We start from the raw sequence: 20,496 nt of genomic DNA, 5'->3' as shown, positions 1-20,496 counted from the left end.
GGCCTGGGACGGGCAGCTTAATCCTTGAGCTGTGCATGACCAGAAGAGGAGCACTGGGTGATTGATCTGGATAAGCTTCTGGAGTCAAGTGGACAAACGACCTCATGGAATTATTCCAGAGGAGTGGAGGAGCATTAAACTCTGGTGTTTGGGTGGTCTACTCACCTCACTGCGAACTTCTGAAATGGAAGAGAAGAACTTTGTGTGCTGAGTCCTATTGGATTGGGAAGCCTGACGTATCGTGTTTGCTGTGTTAGGAAGGTTATGGGATGAACTGGTGCTAGGTATTCCATCTTTTTTGTGGTGCATCGGGAAAGAAGCCTCAATGAGAGCTGCAGCCGCCCTCCCAGCAGAGTTGGTTGCACCGCTCCGGCCTGTAGTAGTCCAGAAGGTCCTCTTGGATGGCAAGGAGACCACCGCTTCCATTGCTCATTATGTGCTCTCACTGACCCTGCACTATCGTAGCAGAGACCTGCTCTCTTATCTAGATGAAAGGTAAGGCTGTTGCTTCTTCCAGCCACCTGGCAGGGTACTCCATGCTTCTACCTCATCTGTCGCCATCTGAATCCCATGTCAGTCTCTGAGGCCTTCACTTTGAATCAGTTTCAATCCTGTATTGGATTTAAACAGCCTGTCATTTTCAACTCTGGCTGCACCTTCCTCCCTGGGCTTGGGAATAAAGTGCTCTTCTCCCCCCTGACTTCCTTCCAAGCCAAGTTCGGTCGACTTCATACTTAAGGGACATTATACTCCCTGCAAGGGCTACAGCTGCAATCACCAACATGCCGGAAGAGTGAGAAAGGGAGTACACTCCTGGAGAATGAACATAATACGTGTGTCCATGGTCTGCTTCTAGATGGTCACTGCAATGCTGTGCTTTGCATCCCCTCTGGAAGAGACAATACATCTTCTTTATTTCTTTGTTCCATACAAGTTGTCATCAGTTAGCTGGTACCATGTGCCCTTGGTCATTTGATTTGTTTCATAAACTTTTTTTATCAATTTCCAACTAATTCATCACTCTATAAGAGGACTGCATTTTGTCTAGAGAGACACTCTCCTCATGCATCCATCACCAGGGTGGAGAACGTTGAAAACACTCCAGTGGAGGCCTTATTCTTCCTATGCCTCTATAACGAGAGTTAATGTGCACTATCCCGCGATGGACAATAGATGTCCCCTGATTAGAAGGGGATCATGAGTAAATCTTGTCTACATGTGGGAAGTAGGAAACTTAACTCTGCTCCACCAGCGTAAACACCCTGTCATCCACTGATGAGAACGGAATTGTACGGAACGCCCCATATCACCTGATGAAAATATCTAATCCTGAATATTGTTTACAAAAATATTGCCCCAGTTGGGTTGTCCACGCTCAATCAGATTATATTTTAGTAAACAATATTTAGAACACAATATTTATGTCAGCGAATACTTTTATATACAGTAATATGAAATCCTGCCAGTCAATGTCTTCTGTCAGCTTTCTCTGTGGTGGCCCCAGCTGTGAAAACCATGAAAATGTTGGGTGGGTACTGGGAGAAAATTTCCAGTGCAAGGAGGAAATGTCCTCATTTTCTATACAAAAACTCTCTCTTTGAGTTATGCATTCAGAAAATTAAAAATACTAGTGCGTTGTCATTCTTATTTTTGACAAATGTGCCCCCATTATATGAGCAGCAGCACTTTCAGGAAAAATACTTGAGAAACTGCTGCAGAGATCTAAATAGGGCGGCCAGTTGCATTACCTCCACCTCCCCAATGGCTTGATGCATTGCTAAATCCGGCCTAATTGAGGGTCGAAGTGGGAACTATTTAAATATGGACGGTGAGTGTGTACCATTTAAGGAAGTGGAGAGTTAACGTGCCCTGACTGAAAGTGATGAGTGTGCGGCCACTTATTACATGTTTGTGTGCAGGAGGATATCCTGTTGTTCTTCTCACACCCAGGTCTAAGCATACACACTCTGTGGTCATAGTCAAGAAAGTATGCTTCTTTAGCTAGGGCCCCAGAATTTGGAGAATTTCCACTCACAGCCAATTTTCAAATCTGTCCTTAGTCTAGGAAGGTTATTGTGAGACCTTATCAAAGGATGAAAAAAATGCAACATTGCATAAGGGGATCTAAGCAGAGAATGAGGAATTCCACCATTTGTGATGCTATATTGCACTTTGGCACAATAATAATTTATTGGGCTAATTAACAATTATGCATTGTTCAGGGAATTATGTAGTGACACTTGGTATGAATCAGTATGGTACTTTATTAGACAATAAGATGAAGATGCTTTAGGACTAAACAGTGTGGGGCCCAGTTCATAAGATGTCACATATTTGACAGGACCTAGGTTGGTCGAAACTGGTTGAGGGTTGAATATGTTCCCATCTGGAGGGCACCTGTCCTGGCATTTCAGGTTGGACTTCTTCTACTGAAGTAGGTTTAAGACTAGGGTTTGGCTGGTTTCTTTCCACAGTGGCATAAAGGGTGAAAAACAGTGGGCTGGGATGCAGCCCTGATCGATGGCCATTGGCTACGATTAATTCAAGCATCCCATCCATCACTTTGTTCTTGATGCAGTGGATGCCCTAAGTGCAACAGATATGCCCAGACATGGGTCCCATGCGTACTGTGCCACAGGATTCAAGCTACATACACCTTACTGATGTGTCCTAAGTTGTTTGAAACCGGTCTGGGGATTGCTTATTTTCCTGTGGTGAGAGGACCTGGTCTACCAGTCAGGAGCCTGGAGGGCGTGGTGCGGGCGCTGGGGTGGGGAAGGGGAGGGGCAGGGCAGGGGGTAGTAAACTACGGAATACGGCCGCAGGGAGATATGTACAAAATAAATAAATAAAACAAATTACATTGGGCGCGCTGCATCGCCGATGGCATTGCAGCGCGCGCAATGTAATTCGTTTTATTTCTTTATTTTGTTACATATCTCCCTGCGGCTGTATGCCGTAGTTTACTGCCTCCACACCCTGCCCCTCCGCCCCACACCACTCCCTCCTGGAGCCGCTACTGCTACCAGTACGGGCTGTGCTACACAGGGTCAAGACTGATTTGCACATGATCGGCCTCCATCTAGAGTTGCAATATGGGTGAAAATAGAGGACTGGGATGCGGCCATGTGTGATTTCCAAGCCTGAGATTAATTGAAGCATTCCATCCATCACTTTGTTCTTGTTGCGGTCACCTGTATTCAGGCTGCAGTCACCATGGCTCCATTTCAAAATGGTGTGCTTTCTTATTCCCAGTTTAACTTCTAGTAGGGTAGACCTGCCCGATTTTATGCATTGATCAGAGGCCAGTACCAAAGTGGTTGTTGTCTTTCCTGGACCACGGACTTGTAGCAATCAGCCTAGTAAGGAGACCATGGAGGCTCAAAAGTAAATTACATGCAAGAAGACAGCCCATAACAGATCACAGGGTAAAGGACCTGTTTTTTATTTAAACCTATTATAACATGTCCGCTGCATGGGAGCACATCATACAATTCATTCAACATTCATCCCTCATTCAAGCATCACAGTGCAAAACATTCATAAATAGCCGTGATTGTGGAGCGGGTTTGAGTGCGCCGTGGCACTTATGGGCTATAAGACCTTTTAAAGAACATGATCCAGAATTTCATCATATTTCAATGAGGAAAATATATTTTTGATATTTGTGTACAATGGAGTGGTATTCTTTCAAAACACATACCATGTTATAACTGTATTTCTTTTTTTTTTTAACTTCAAATTAGATTCAAGATGTCCCATAGGTGCTTCGTTTTCTGGAGAAAAAAAAATATATATATCATCTGGTTGAGGTGTTTAAAGTGCAATAATAAAGTACTTTATATCCTGGTTAGCCAATGGAGAGGTGGGGATTTTCTGCAGCATTGTTTCTGTAGTGGTTGATAAATAGTCCAATTGTTTGGTGAATCATTTATTTCATGGCTGTGGAATAGTGGGATTCTCCGTGGGTTGTTTCTGTCTTGCTTGCTGAATGCTGGGATTACCTAGGCAGCGCATGTGCTCCATGCGCTGTCTCTATGAGACATGCTGTATCTGGTACATGGGTTAGAAGAACCTCCAATGTTTTCTGTTAGCTCCTGTTAATGCCCTTTGTAAATGGCTGTTTTACATTCGTGAATGTGGTTAATTCATCCCGCCCTTTGCTGTTCCCGTCCCTCCCAGCAGACTGCTCCGTTACATGTGTTCTTCCTTGGGATTTTTCAAGCTTGCTTGTGCCACAATTTTCTTTTTTCATCAGCACGGCGCCCTACGCCTTTCATCTGTTAAAATGTTGGTTGTGCTTTTGTTTTCATTTACCTGGCTCTTGCCAGCGCAGGAGGGGAATTCTGCTCTTCACCCTCCTAGATCAGTCACCCCCCCATCCCAGCTCCCTCGCGTGGCACTGCTGCTCCTCTGCCCCACTTGTTCCTAGGTCTTGCCTAGGCAGCGCTTGCGCTGCCTCCTTGAGACATGCAGTATACACTATAGCGTGGAAGCTCCACCCACTCTCAGCCCATCATTGCCATTGGCTTGTGTCTGAAATGCTGCCTTCCGATTGGTTGTAGGCTTGTTAGTCCCTCCTTATGATGAACATGTCTTCATTTGTTTCCTTCAACGGCTACTGGACCCTTTACTGCACAGACTACTTTCTTCCCATGCCTCTCCCCCTATTGCATTGCCAATGCTTGTTTTATTTGTCTCTCCCCACCCCCATCTGAGATCTCCGTTTATTTATTTATGATTAATACAGCCCAGGCCGAGGCTCCAACCCTGTTCTCCAGCTCCAAAGTCGGCAGCGTTGTATGTTGAGCCACCTCCTCCCTTCGATTCTGTGCACGTTTGTTTCGGTTGGTTTCAGATGCTGCATTTGACAGTGTTTGTTTTAATTTTTATCTGTCTCGCCCCTCCACATGTGTTGTGGTATTTTTATAAGTCTCTCCCCACCCCCCTCCAAAATCGCTGTTTATTTATTTATGATTATGCGATACAGCCCACCCAGAGGCTCAAACTTTGCTCTCCAGCTCCACTGTTTGCAGCTTTATATGTTAAGCCACCTCCTCGCTTCAAGACAATCCCATTAAATGGGTTTATCTTTATTTCCCTCACCCAGTCACCCTCCTGTAAATGTGAATTTAAATGTAGTGCTTTTATATAGCGCACAAGTCACCCTCAAAGGGGTCTAAAGGCGCTGTGCACATACCGTTGTGGAACCCTTCCTGGCCTTTCCCTGTGAAGTGCCCACTCCTGCCCCCCCCCTAAGGTGAAGCCAGGCATAAAGCCCACGAGTGAGTAGCTTTGGACACTTTTTAAACCACTCACGTTAATATTCCACTGCACATATAAAAGAAAAAATACCTGCTCCACTGTAATCAGGCGTTGAAGCACACCCTGTTGGCACTCAGCCTTCGGGGTGGGACCCCGATTATGAAGCATGTCACCAACCAGGTTGGTGAGTGAGGGGTCTTCTTAAAGGACTACCCATGTCCCAGGTTGGTTGGGCACTACGTGCACCAAAATACACATTTATATTCAGAGACCTTTTGAAAGTCTCACGGGGGTACTCCTCCATTTGTTGTTAAAATACTTGACAGAGCCCCAGGCCACAGTGGTATTTGTCTGCAGGGCGGTCAATATATTGGAACGCAGGAAAGCGCTTGCAATGACGGCTCTGTTTAAAAGGGGAGAGGACAGCTACTGATCGGCTGAAGCTCTGGTTCCTGTTCTCGAAGTTGTGCTTAGAGAGAAGGGGTCTGGCCTGCCTGTTGCCCCAGCCTGAAGTAGGTGATAACCTCTGCTAGTCTGTCAGTTCGCTCGCATATGTTAATTCCCGTTATGACGAATAGAAGACAAAGGTAGTGTCCACTTCTCCTATGCTGGCAGCTGTGCCCCACTCTTTCTTCCTCTTCCTCCCTCTTTTTCTGTCTGTCTCGCTCCTCCTCCCTTTCTGAATGAAAACCGTGACTCCAAGAAACAGCTGGTATCCTCTCTTTACTCTCTCTGAGTGACATAACTGTAGTATCGCGCTGGCTACGTTCTAGTGTTCAGCATGTTGTCACACACTGAACACCCACCCACCATAGGCATCATCAGTCAGATGACCCTGCTAAATAAAAAGGGCTGAGCACACGTGCTAAGGGCCAGTTAACTAATCATCTACACTGTCTCTGTGTCACCTCATTTTAGCAGTATGAGGAACTTGGGCCCAAATACCACATTGGCGACGAGGGGGCTGTGCCCGTGCTTGCAGCAGCCCAGCAGAAGAAGAAAAGGGGGAGAGAGCTGCCAGGTGGTATCCCCCCCCCCTGCGTGAATGGCGCCAAGAGGCCCGCAGGCGTTGGATGAACCCCGGCCTGTATGCTAATGAGAAGGTGACCGGGAGCCCACCCCACACCTCTCGAGCCCGTTGTGAGCCGCCCCCCTGCCGTGGGAGTGCCCCGGAGCGAGGAGCAGACTGACCGGAGCCCACCCGCATTGGCCCTGACGGAGTGACCCCCACCATGAGGAAGCCGAGCGGGAGCCCACCCACATCGGATGAGCCCGGCCGGTGAAGTGACTGTGTGAAGCCCAAGGAGTGGGCCGAAGGTGAGGAGCTGCGTGCAGGGAGACCCCGGAGAGAAGTGCCCCTGCGTGTAATGGAGCCAGCCCTCCCCAGCAAAGCAAATAGAGACGGTTGGTGTCCCAGTGCGAGTTGGCAATAGTAAGAGGATAAGCGAGGGCATGCTGTTCCCTCTGTGGCAGCCAAGCAAAGCATTCTGCCTCCCCTCCCTCAAACTTCCCCATAGTGTGAAGGCAAATGTGAAGTACCGCTGCATGCAACCACAGCGCTGAAGCAATTGCAAGGCTGCTGGGGGCATGATACAGCGAGGGTCCCACTCAGGGAGGAAAATAACAATAAAGACTTACCAAAAGGTGTACGGGTGAAACACTGCAAGCAGTGGCCATCACAGAAGGTGCTCTTTCACGATGGCAGTGAGCACGAAGCTTGCAACGTTGTGGGAAGCCGAGGACAGTAAAAGTAAGCCTGAGTAAAGCAACCCTGCCATCTAGTGGCTATTTCCCGGTACTGCAGGGAAGAAGAAAAACAAGCCTGCAACAAGCCAAGGAAATATCAGCCCCAGCACAGGACCGACTGTTTGCAGCCCATGATTGAAGGACACAGATCACCAGGGGAAGGAAAAGAAAGGCAACCCTGAACAGTGAGTGCATGGAGAGTGCCTAAGAAGACTGCTACGCCCAAGTGGCGCCAAGTCATCACACAGCCTTTGAGGATGAAAAGGGACGGCCCAGGAACTCGCCAGGAGTGCAGGAACTCCAAACAGAGACAGTTGTGGGCAAGCTACCCAAACCGGTTGACAGCGCACCGAATTCGACTGAAAGGACAGGAACAGCAGCTACAAATCCAGGAATAAAAGACTCAAGAGAGCGCGCAGCAAGTGCGCCCAAGGAAGCAAACAAAGAGCGCAGTCAGAAGCGCGCTGTAGCACTCCGACCGCAGAGAGGCGAAGTAATGATTGCGCAGACAGCCAGAAGCCGAGCACCCAGTTGGTCGCAAGGGAGAAGCCGACCACCCCGCTGGTCGCCTGGATGAAGAAGACGACCACCCAGTTGGTCGCAAGGAAGAAGCCGACCACCCAGTTGGTCGCAAGGAAGAAGCCGACCACCCAGTTGGTTGCAAGGAAAAAGCCGACCACCCCGTTGGTCGCAAAGGAGGAAGAAGCCGAGCACCTAGCCTGGTCTCAAGGGAGAAGAAGCCGATCACCCAGTCTGGGCACAAGGGAGAAGAAGCCGACCACCCAGTTGGTCGCAAGGTGGAAGAAGCCGACAACCCAGTCTGGTCGCAAGGGAAAAGAAGCCGATCACCCAGTTGGTCGCAAGGAGGAAGAAGCCGACCCGCCAGCTTGGTCGCAAGGATGATGCTGACCTGCAAGGAGTCAGCGAGCGAAGAGATCTGAGAAGACATCTGTGAAGAGGAAACGGAGGAGATGTCCACGAAGAGGACCCGGAAGAAGACTGAAGCCAAGACTAACAGAATCAACTAAATGTCAGAAGTAATCGAGTGAAAGAAGGTTGCGAAAACAGGTCCAGTCACAGAGTGAAGTGAAGACAGTGTCCTAATGCTTGGACAAGCCAGAGGGAAACGTGTGGAGTGCACGCTACATGGAGAAGCCTGGTTAGAGCGAACAAACAGATAGAAGACCAGACCGGGTCGCGAAGGAAGGAAGAAAAGACCAATCCTGAGTGGCACGACGCCACGATGAAGGAAGAAGAGAGGAAAGGAGAAGAGCAAAGAGGTGTGCGTGACAAGACCAACTCAACACACACCAGAAGGGGGACACCCGATGGGGAAAGTGGAAAGATGCATGGACATCCGAATACAGTACCTGGAAAGCATCAACACCACCGGGAGTACACATCTACGTGCAAACCCGAAGGTCACCCCAACAGAAGATCACCGTCTGTTTGCCCACTGAAGAAAACCAACATTCTGCTATCACTATCCAGGTGCATCATCGCCAAGGAGCATCTGACGACCCTAGTGACTCCACACACGCCCCAACCAACCAGAGGTCAAAGAGGTGAATCACCCAGGGACCTTCTGTGCACCGCTGTCAACCTACAGCCTGCCGAAGTCGAGCACACCCGGCCATTGGAAGATCCGCCCTTGGGCACTACACAAGACTTGACCGTGGCCCTGTTGGGAGTTCCGCAGTGACCCCTAAGCGCGGCCTACACAAAGGCCCGCACAGCCCATGCGGTCACGTGGCAGTCCAGGGGACAAGGGCCTCAACGGAGTTCCCGTACGAATGGAGCCCGAGTAGGGGAGATGTGTCGGCCGTAGCTCCACGTCAGGCACGGGAAGCATGGAGGTTACGGTTGAAGACTGGTCACCCACAAGACTGCCAGAGGAAGGTGCAGAACCCAAGTCCAGATGGCGCCCAGACAACGACGCCACCCTCAGGGGCTACATGAGCGACTTGGCTGTGAATCCGTTGGCAGTTCCTCAGTGACGCCTTTGCGTAGGTCACGCGAAGCCCCGCACGTTCCACACGGTCCCATGACAGCCAGCAAGGAAGGCCATCCAAGAGGCTCCAGTGGCAGCGGAGTCAAGGCGAGAGAGGCAAGTCGAACGTCGCTCAGCAGTCTGGAGTAAGGAAGGTCACCGAGTACGTCACCCCACAGGAATGCCTCACTCACAGAGACCGTATGCTGCATTGGTAAATACATATAAAGTCGCAAAGGAGAGCCCGATGCATTGCAAATGCTTGTTTTAATGTTTCTTGCTGTTTCTTCTGTCGAGCCCGTGAGGCGCGCATTTTTTAGAAGAACTGCTTTTTATCTAGGTGTCAATAAATACCTCTTACAATCATAGAAGGCTGGGATCCTGGCGGCTGCTTTCTCATCTTGAAGGTCCACTTTACATATTTTAGTCCTATGGTGCTCGGCTACCTTTCATTCTTTCATGCCACAGAGCGCAAACTCTTTCAAGTCTGAGACCAGAGGCAGAGACTTAAAGCAAGTGTCTATTTACAGCCCAGTCCTTCACCCCTCCTCACTCCCCTGCCAAGGAGAACCATGCAACAAAAAACACAGACCTGGTGTGTTTTTTCTTTATTCTGAAATGCCAATAGGACTGAGACAGTTTCAGTTGAGTCATTTTCAATTCTGGATGCGTTGGCTAAACATTAACGTGACTTTCTCAAATCCCAATCCTTTTGCCTTTCTGAAGTCCTGGGGTGGTCGCTCCCACGTACGCCCCAGCTTTCTCTATTACATGTGATGGAGGGGATCGGGTGCTACATTTATAAACGGCACCTGCTCCTGCTGGGCCTCACATTGGCGAAACGTGACATTGCCCAGATGTGGAAAAATGCACGGGCGCCGACTGTAGCTGCCTGGAAAAAAGGACTGGATTTCAATATGGGGCTGGAGAGGCCAATCTTTGTGGCGTGAGGATGCCCGCATAAGCACTACAAAATTTGGAAGCGGTGGGCTGACTATAGGGGCCTGTGGCTGGAGCCGCCGATTGAACCAGATGATGTTACAGTGGATTGAGGGAGTGGATGGGGCGGGTGGGCCTGGCTCAGGTGGAAGGGAGGGTGGTCGGGGGAGTGTGTGTGCTTGGTGTGCGTGGGTCTTGATGGTGGCCGCGCAATCTGGGAGGTGGGAGGGGGAACAGTTGGAGTTTGGGGGGTTGTTACTCTTTATAATACCGATGGTATTGCTTGTTTTGTTTTTCTCACAAAAAAGGTCAATTACTGCCATTTAACTATGTGATGTGATACTGCAGTAGACTCTGGGATGCAGAGTCATGCGTTCTTTGTGGAACTTGATGGATAAAATTTGTTTAAAAAAAAAAAATCCCATTCCTTCACATAACCTTGCAACCATTAGTCCCTCTTCCACTAACAAAGCCAACCTGCAAACATGGCAAATGGTGAGTGGGGCTGGGCGTGCGTTGCCAGTGCCAGAAAGCTCTTCAACTCGATCTCAAGGAGAATGCATGTAATCTTTTGAAATAGCAAAGAGTTGTTGACCGCAGGCGCACTGGAATGCAATCCGCTCCGCAGAGTTGATGTGGCTCAGATTGAATGTCTTAAATTCATCTGCATCAACACCATTATCTATAAAGACAAGAAGCATTCAACTCCATATAATTCAACACCACACAATTGAATATCACACAGTTCCAAAACACACAAATGCAAACCAAATAATTCCACTACACAAACCATTTCAACATCTCATAATTCTGCACCACACAATTCAACTCTACATCATTCCACTTCATACCACATAATAACAATGCATCAAATTTAACTCCACAAATTTCCAGTCCGCTCAATGCCACATAATTTCCACTTCACATAATGCCACTCAATGCAACATAATTCCAGACAATGCCACACCACACAATTCAACACCACACAATTCCATACCACAAAACCAAATTAAACTCCAGATAAATCTACTTCATTCCATATAAACTCCACATAAATGTACTCCACACCATGGCACATAATTCCACTGTACATATTTTCACACAGTGCCACACAATTCCACACAACACAGTTCAACTTCACACAGTTCCATTCCACCCCAGAAAATTCCACTCCACAACACACAATTCCACTGCACGCCACAAAAATCCAATCCACACCACATAATTAGGCACCACAGCACATAGTTCCACACAGTAAATGCCACTCCACAACACACAATACCATTACACATAAGTCCACTACACTTGATACCACATAATTACTATCCACAGAATTCAATTGCACACACTTATCCAGCATTTCTTAAATTAGTTCACTTCAGGTCTTTCAGCACAGTTTCTTTACCATAACTTTCCCAAAAATCCAAACCACAAACACACACTCTCCTCCTCTTCTTTCTGTGTCTCATGTGTACACAAGTGCAGCCTCTTTATGCGCCTATAATCTTCTCTCAACCTTCATTCTCTCTTTCTCACACTCTTTCTACTACTGTATCTAGAGTTCATTCACCACTTTATATACAAACTACCTATCATTCTCAAACTTACTTTCTATTTTATACAGCTCTCATCCTTATCTATTCACCCTGCCACATATTTCCAATACACAAATACACTACACACCACATAATTCCACCCCACACAATTTCACAACTAACAATTCCAATTCAAACAACATAATTCTACTACAACAACATACATCCACTCCACTACATACAAAAAACATAAGTAAAAAACAATATCATTTATAACGCAATTAAATCAATTTTTTCCAAATGCGAGACCGATTGTATTGCAAATGCTTGTTTATTATTTTCCCAAGGCTGTGAAACACCTGGATTATTTGACATCTTGTTCCTTGATTCAGGAGGATCTACCTATCCTGAGTTGCCATTGTCCACAGCCTGAGTTTATTGTACACCGTCGAGTTCTGGGGTTCTTTCATTTCCACAGCTTGAAATAGGAAATGGCCTTCTGTATTTGAGGGTCAGTCCACAGCTCCAATTTGCTGGCCTTGCGACCCATGTGTGTACATAGGTAGTAACCCGGATGCAGCACGGACTCAAAGCTGCTCCCCCTGTTTTCTATACGGTGCCAGAAGAGGGTGCGTTTTCCGGAATCGTCATCCACATTGTCCGGAGCTTTTTCATGCGTCTGACGAGGATGGTGGAGAGACAGAGAGAGTGATATAAAGAGACTTAACTGCACATAATTTGCATGCTTAAGACATATATTTTGCAAGAAAAAGTCGCATTTTAACCTTATTACCCAACCCCATTGTACTCGCGTACCCTTAACTCCCATCCCCACCATCCCTGAAGGAAGGAGCATAATGTATGTGAAGGAGATATAGAGGAGCCATTTTGATGAATGCTCAAGAGTTTCTATCACTGGGCAGCTAAGTAGCTATAATGATAGTGAATTTAAATAGTGATGCCACAATTGTTTCTTTGTGTGAAAATATAGTCAGTTCCAGCTCTGAGGACATAATTGATCGGCTGTTGTTATGGTCACGAGCTCTCATTTCAGGTTTAGAGCTTCTTTTGTGCCATTATTTGATGCGTACACTATGATGGCGTTAGGTTTTTTGTTTGAAGAAAACGTCAATTTTCAACGATATGCAAGTTTATGTATAATTTTTATATTTTATATTGTGTAATGTGGTGCTGTGTCAGTGCCTTTACTCTTTGAAATTCATTTCATTCTAGATTATGCAGCAGTCACTATTGACACTCTCTTTAATTTCTCTTTAACTTTAGATAATTCAGAGAATGTCATTGTTTTTCTAGAGATGTACGGCGTGAGGATCACCATGAGAATGCAGACAACTACCTCGGCAAAATTGTGCCAGGGCAGCTGTGCGTGTTCTGGGCATCCTTCCCATATATTTCTTAGTATGCAGGGGGCCGTGGAAAGCGAAAAGCTGGACCTGTGTCCCCTAAGTGATTGCAAACAGGGCACCGGGGCAGCTATCAGCAGTTTGAAGAAGGACTGGGGAGCTGAGAACTTCCTCCACATCAACTGTAACACAGAGAAAGGGACCTACCATATTACTTCGCCTTATGGTCTATGATTTGTAGACATGTCAACCAGAAATGTTTAAATCCGATGAAAAGAAAACACGAGTATAATAAGCCGCCACAGCTCAACTAACAAAAACCTGGACGCTGTCTTGAAATGGGACATAATGAGAATGACCTCAAATGGATCATACTATAAAAACCTCATCTCATTCCTGATCCAAGCTCCACGACCGGGAGACGATTCACCAGAGATTAACAATGGATTTTTAAACTCAGATCACATCTTACTGGGTTGAAAGATGACATTGCATGGATTGAGTAAACATTCTTCTGAAGTAGGTCCACTTCTATCCACACCTTAAATGAGCTGATCCCGCTTTATATGTGTAAATCTTCTTCACTTGAGTACAATAATGTGACATTTTCCACACATTACTTAAAATTATGCTTTTATAACCCTAGCATTCATACAGCATTTACGTTTATCTGAAAAGACAAGAGGTTGACCAATCATTTCATTCCGGTTTTTCAAACAATATTTTTTTTTTTGAAATATCCATCTGGATAATATGTATAGTATAATAGTATAGACCTCCGATGACCACAAAACCTGGTTTGTTCACTGCGAAAACTATGCAAAAAGTAAAAATAAATGTAAGTCGTAGTGCACACCTCACCCTCCGCAGGACATCTCTCTTTCTGGAGGGTTTACCATAAACCCAAGATTGCCTCACCGATTCTAGAACTGCTCCACATTTCTTCAGGACTGAGGTACCATTAGCTCCTGACACCTCGCGAGTTGAACATCAGCCCTCACCCTTCGTCCAAAGAGCTGGCACTATCCACATGTTCACAATAGCATTTGAGCGCCACATTGGCATATTGTTAACATATTACACATGGGCGACATCTCTCTTGAATGTGAAAGGGTCAGCGTAAATGAGGTCACTGCCTTTTGTCTGTGGCTAATGCAAATTTACAGTCCTTTTGATAAAATGGCGGAACATGACATGGGATTAAGGAGGTACATATGGACTTGAGCTCATGAGTTGCTGGGTGACTACATATAGAAACGTTGCAGATACTGTGATGATCAAAGAGAAACATAGTTTCAAGCATCAAAAAACCTAGAAATAACAGACAGCGTAGAGATGTTCATGTTCACACCCTGTGGTCTCTGGACAGCTCATGGTGCTGTGTTTTGCACGGTGGCTGGTGGGGCCACGAGGAGATAATGAGCCGGGCTTCCATCATGCTGTTTCTGAGTGTATTAAGGCGAGTTTAAAGGGCTCACTTGAGATCTAGAAGGTTGCTGTTGTCTCTGATTTGAATGACAATGTCAAGCTACAGGAGAGGACTGTGCAGTTTGAAGGACCTGAACCTTGTGAGGCTCATGGTGGTTTAGGTGCTGGTAGTAGGTGGAGGTTTGCATGGAATAAGGAGTGGGATGTGGTGCGGTGAGTAACCGGTTGGCCTGTGAAGCCTGACTGTGTTGTGCTAGGCCTCCCTGGGGCTCAAGAGTCACAAAGTTTAGGATTGTAGTACTTTGTGTCCTGAGGCAGAAGGCAGATGGTCACCCGCACCTAGGCCGGGCTCACATACCAAGGGAAGACACAGGCAGGGGCTGCCGACCACGAAAGGCGAGGGCAGGAACAAGTGCAGGCAGCAGTGCCTGACAACCCTGCAATGTATCACTCTGACCCCAGACTCTTCCACCCAGGAGTTCACCCTCTATAACTCTCAGCCAATGAGAAGAAGACATGTGGACCAGCAGGATTAGTAGAGCCTCCATCAGAGCTCAAGGGCAGACTCTTTATCAGTATGAGCAGTGGAAATCAGTTGTGGCAGAAGTTATGTGACACCCTCACTTTTGACACACACACAATACAACATATAGCACTGTACAAGCAAGTCGGGGGCACTATGAAAGGTTCAGACCTCTGGATGCACAATGTATGTACTACTGTGTGGTGCACCTACTGTCAGACACAACGACAGGAGGGTAGCAGAGCAGACTGCTGAGCTCCTCTTCTTTCTCCCTCCGAGCCGGTGGAAATCTGCCCCATATGGCAAAGCCCTCCCTGGGGCCAATCAGTGCTGGATAACTGCAAGGAAATCCTATATTTGCTACTGAAAGAAGGGAATAACTGTAGGGGAAATAACAAAACAAACCTGAGCACTGCCGGCATATAAATGGGGTACAACTCAAATGAGGAGTTAAAAGGCCAGATGTACAAAGCCATTTTGCAAATGCAAACCCTGCTATTTGCAAAATCACGGGGTTTGCGACTTGAAAAAGGCGTTTTTCTATTCACTCAACTAATTTTGCAGGGTGGAAAAGCCTTGCCGACACACAAAATGGGCTTTATGATTCACTCCGAATTGCAATTAGCAGTGGGCGTGAAACGGCGGACCCGCCTATCTGCAAGTCACAGTGGAATGTATCAATATCTTGTATTGCAACTGCAGTCACAAATAATTGATGAATTAGTGACCTCTCAAAGGAGGTGGTGTCTCCTTGTACCACCCTTCTCTTTGTGAATGCTGATGAAACCTCAGGGGAAGAAGGTAGTACTGAAGGGAGCCCCGGTTTCTTTCAGGAACAAGAGCTGCCTTGAAGAATCCTGATGCATTTTCGCTCCTAGAATATTGTATCCCTCCTTCCAACCGCTATCGTTCCCACTGCTGGTGATCTGCTAAATGATACGGTGTATATCACAATTTTTTGTTTTGGGTGATATGGTCACAATGTGATATCACTTTAGTGCAGGCTTAAGAGGGTGGGAGCCTTTAATTTACCATGCAGCATAATGCTCCTCTCCACTCATGCTCTGCACTAGAAATAGAACCCCCACCACCATCACTCACCTCCATAGTCAACGAGGGTGGGGTCCCTGCCCCGCATGCCAGGTAGCTGTCTGTCCCTGACAAATTCAGAGCAACTGCAATGCTGTTCCCACCCAGGACCCGAAATGCTCTTCTGACTTGTGCGTTTGCACTCTCCAGTGCGGTGGGCGATGAGGCGTCATCCTCCTCAAGTCTGGCCATACGGAGATGTGGTGCTGGGGCTTCGGGAAACTCCTCAATCCCAGAGAGTGACTCCGGGTCATGTACAAGTTTCTCCAGCTCATAGAGTGACTCCGAGCCCCCAAGAATGTCCTCCAGGACAGAGCGGAACATGTCATCTTCTAGAAACTTCTCCAGGATGGTGAATGATTTGGAGGTGCTGCCAACCATTAGATCCTCTCCATCAGATGCGTACATGTGGATGTCCAGGGTATCTGTGAAAAAAGAGATTAACACAGAGAGTCACTGCTCCAGCTCTGTGGGGGCTGCAGTCTAGCATACAGGAACCCTCTTTTGGTGTGTGGATCTGGCAGATGGGAGCCAGGGAAAAACAAATGACCTGTGGGGTAATATGAGTGTGGGATTTTCAGATAAGCCTCTAATTAGGCCTTTATACTATGGCGTTAAACTATGGAGAACACAATGCTTTTGGTACCCCCTGGGTCTACTGAGAGACCATTTCCTTCACCAGGGAGGTGAAATTCCCTATCCTCCAGAAAGATGTCATCCCACGCCACCTCACGAGCAGTGATGGAAGGAAGAGGCATTCATTTCACTGCATTAGCATGTCTCAGACATTATTTCCTAGTATGTTTATCACAATTAAATGTTCCCTAATACAATATGACCCTAATGTTGACTGAAAGGATGTTTTAAGAAATATTATGCGTTTCTCTCTTTTCCCCTTATCTGTGTGTGCTGCAAATACCTGACATCATGTCAGTCTTGGCCCATGGAAAGTAAGCATTTTCGTGACAACTCTCTTCTAGACGCTTAACTATTAAAACAAAGGTATTGACAGGCTGCCCCGGGACACCAAAGGTGGCTACCTGCGAGGGCGGCCATCCTTAGTGCCATAGGATGGCACGGACCCTTAGCGGTCTAGTGGTTGGCTGACTCGGTGGTCAGCCAGTGGACAACCTGGGATCCCCCCACGCGTGAGGTCATTTCCTGTCCTGGGGGAGAGGGGGGGGAGGGCTATATAGCCCGGGGGGCGAGGGTCAGGCGTCCTCTTTTGTTCCTGGGCAGCGGCGCGTAGACCCTCGCCCCCCACCTCTGGAGAATCCCGCAGCGTGGACCCGGACTGCCCGGCGTTCTTTTGTTAAGGTGAGGGACTTGTGCGATGCTCATGGGATGAGAGGGGGAGGGCTGGGGGAGCGGGGCTTGCCCGGTGGTAAGAGCTGGGCGCGCTTACAGCATTTCGCTTTGCTGAGTAAAGGTTTAGTTTCCATTGTCACCGTTGACGTTTTGAGGTGTTTTCACTGTGCATGTTTCGCGTCGCTCGTGTGCGCCTCCAGGGGAGAGGGTGTGGCTGGGCGGCGGGAGCGGCCGTCTTTGAGCAGGGTGGCTGGGTTCGGGTGTGGCGGGGGGGCTTGAACATCCTGTGGTTCTGGGTGGATTGCGTGGTCTCGCTGTGCCTGGGATGAATGTGTCCGTCTGTGGTGCGGCTGGAGCTCATTGAGGCGCTCGTGCACCTTGGGGCCGGGTTCGCGCAATGTGGAACTGCAAGGGAAAAGGGCCGCCACAACATCGTGCTTTGCATTGAGTGGGGATGTGCACTTGTGGCGGGATTGGGACAGATGTGGCGAGGGGTTTGGTTTTCGCTCTGGGTCACTTTGCAGGGTTTTGTTTTGAGCGCGTCTACTGGGATTGTGCAGAAGATTGGGTTGTGTTTGGGGGGGGCGCACGTGAGGGGGGGGCGTTCCTTCGCTGCGACAGTGAGTGGCGGGACATTTCCCAGCTGATGTTGTGCAGCGAAGGGTTGCTGTTGTTATTCCCAAGTTGTTTGGGTGTCCTGGATGTAGCGCTTCTTTCGCGTGCTTTGGTTTGGGGGGCTTTTGCACTAGGGCGGCCACCCGCTCCTCTCACCTTAGGGATGGAGACGGGGCGGGCGGGTCTTGGAGTCTTGGAATGTGGCTTGCTGGAATGCAGCCTGCTGCGGGGGGGGGGGGGGCGGCAGGAGGGCTGGCGGGGATCTTGTTCGGGCCCTCAGGGGGGGGGGTCGGGTCAGGTATGGGCCTGCCGGGGGGCACGTGGGGTGGCTGCTCGCGCCTTGCACCTTCGGGCCGGGTGGGGGGGGGGGCGGGCTTTGGAATGCGGCCGGCGCGGCGGGCCTGTGGTGGGCGTTTGTGCTACTAGCCGAGGATGCGCTTTGACGTCGCGTCATGGGAGGTAAGCGCTATGTGGGTGGGTTTGCAGCGCAGTATAGTGAGTGTTTTCGAATTCATGTTTGGAGGCGCGAGGTTATGGGAAATGTTACATGGTGAAGTGGTGTTCTACTGTGCCAAAATTAAACACGCATTGAAAAGATTCGTATGTATTTATTGGTACGTTGGGGTGGCCGTCCGCGCCTTGCACCTTAGGGCCCGGGGCGGGTCTCGGAATGCGGCTTGCACGGCGGGCCTGTGGCGGGCGACGGGTTCTGCATTTTAGGCACCTGTACATATAGGCGGCAATACAGTTGAGGAACAGCTCTGTTCACTCGAGGTTAATTTACAACGTGAACACTTGTCTTGCAATCGTTAATGCACTCGTTTAAGTAATTTATATAATGGGGGGGGGCGTCGGGCTGCTGGTTTGGAGGTTTTAATCACGGGTGCCATGCGGGGAGGGGGGGGGAAGGGGGATTTAACGTTTTTCTTTGTCTTACTGCAGGACGGCTGCACGAGAAGGTCGCCACCCGCGAGGATAACACACACTACATGTGGGGGGTAGGGGGGATTTGACTCTTTTCTTGTGTCTTACTGCAGGATAGCGGGCAAGCTAATGTGTGAAAGGCGGATTGGACAAGGCTGGCCACGTTTAGGCTCACGTACGGTAATCGGTTTGGATGAGTGGCAACTGCATTAAGGGCAGTGTATGTGTTGGTATGCTCATTGGGTCTATTTAGTCTAATTTTAAGGAACTCAGAGGGAACTTTGAGGTTCGATGTTTAGCCACTGCCGCACTTCGCAGTGGGGTTGGATTTGATTAGCTCCGCATCCCGCGACGAGTGACAATCATGTACTCACTCTTATGCATAATTTATATATAATTTATATAGCACGGCCTTTCCGGGATAGGTAAAAGAGCCCTTCGCTATTTTATTTAATAGAATGTTATATAGCACAAACTTTGTCTCGAAGGGCCAGTCCGTTTTGCATAGGAACCGGTTACAGTACGTAAGGTCTTAGGATCAAATGCGTTACATTAGGATGCATACAAAAGAATTACGACTGCTAACGAACAAGATGTAATGTCTCACAATGCAGAGACTGGTGATATAGTTATTCCTTTATACATAGGAAAGGGAGATATATGCCTTTATATTGCCCGGTCCGATACTAGTGATTCTGATACACGAGAGCGCTATACGTGGCACACTACATAAGCAAATGCTAAGTTACATGTAGCGAAGGGACGAACGCGAGCTACCAATAGAAGAGGTAGCGTACAGTGCTTTACAGGAGGATATGTGTCATGGGTGCAAGTCACAAAGGCGGATAAGGGACAAGTAGATGTGCATACTGCAAAACGTGGCAGACACTAAAAAAAAAAAAAAAAAAAAACTAACGGTAGGCATGTTGGACATTTCATGGTAATGCACTAGGATACTTATCCTTATGTCGGCTAAGATCCCAACTGTCCACTTAGGTTAGGTTGTAACCCCAGTAGGGATGGCGAACTCTGCTTCCTGTTGGCCACAAACATTGCCTGGGGGAGTTTTACATACACTCAGAGTGCCCACTTAAATTCCATCACTTTAACTATTGGAGGGTTTGTCAGTGGGCGGCGGTAATAGGGGATTTATGCATCTGCTAATGGGGCCCCTTGTTTGACCTCTTGTCATATCAAGTAGGGATAATACTACATTAAATGGAAGGAACGCAAAGAATAGATACACGTTACGCAGGCATTGGTGGCTCTTGTGTAATCACCGGAACGGAATTTCAAGTGAAGTGGTAGCTGTCAGTGTGTACAATAGAACCGTGATATGTGCATGTCACTTTAACTGGGGATACACAGTTCAGTAGAAAGAACGTTATGTAGGCATGGTGGCACTGGTGCAAGTACCGGAACATAACACTAGGTAAGAGGGAGATATCAGTGGGTTTCAAACTTTAGTGACGTTTGCATGTTCATTAAATGGAAGACACTCTAAACACAAGAACAAACGTTACGGAGGCATTGGTGGCACTTGTACAAAGTAACGGGACCAAACAGCTAAAAAAGTAGCAATCACTGGGTCACCAGAGTGTAGCTTGTTTGACATTTATGCTTGATATCCATGCAGTCAATCGGGCAGAGGAGGACGTTGTGGCTCACTTCATGGCAGGTCACTGAATTGACCCATAGTGTGGTTTGGTAAGGTGTCCAAGTACATTGGAGGGTGGTGCATGACTTTGTTTGCAACCATTTTAGCATGAG

The 20,496-nt window shown here is 47.9% G+C and overlaps 2 protein-coding genes across 2 annotated transcripts in view; both read right to left on the bottom strand.

Annotated features, from left to right (window-relative positions):
• LOC147679831 (uncharacterized) overlaps positions 1-20,496 on the bottom strand; it is a 553,220-nt gene that overhangs the window by 400,354 nt on the left and 132,370 nt on the right. The gene's annotated exons all lie outside the window — the stretch shown is intronic.
• Positions 11,808-20,496, bottom strand: part of LOC147679832 (uncharacterized) — a 107,186-nt gene continuing 98,497 nt past the window's right edge. Inside the window, exon 6 of the mRNA XM_086942480.1 lies at positions 11,808-12,154. Coding sequence (XP_086798606.1) covers positions 11,942-12,154 — 213 coding nt within the window. The 3' untranslated portion in view covers positions 11,808-11,941. The remainder of the gene's footprint in view (positions 12,155-20,496) is intronic.

This window comes from Lissotriton vulgaris, chromosome 11, assembly GCF_964263255.1.
Source record: "Lissotriton vulgaris chromosome 11, aLisVul1.2, whole genome shotgun sequence".
Lineage (NCBI taxonomy): Eukaryota > Metazoa > Chordata > Amphibia > Caudata > Salamandridae > Lissotriton > Lissotriton vulgaris.
Note: the sequence above shows the minus strand (reverse complement) of the source record. Positions and strands in the feature narration are given on the sequence as shown.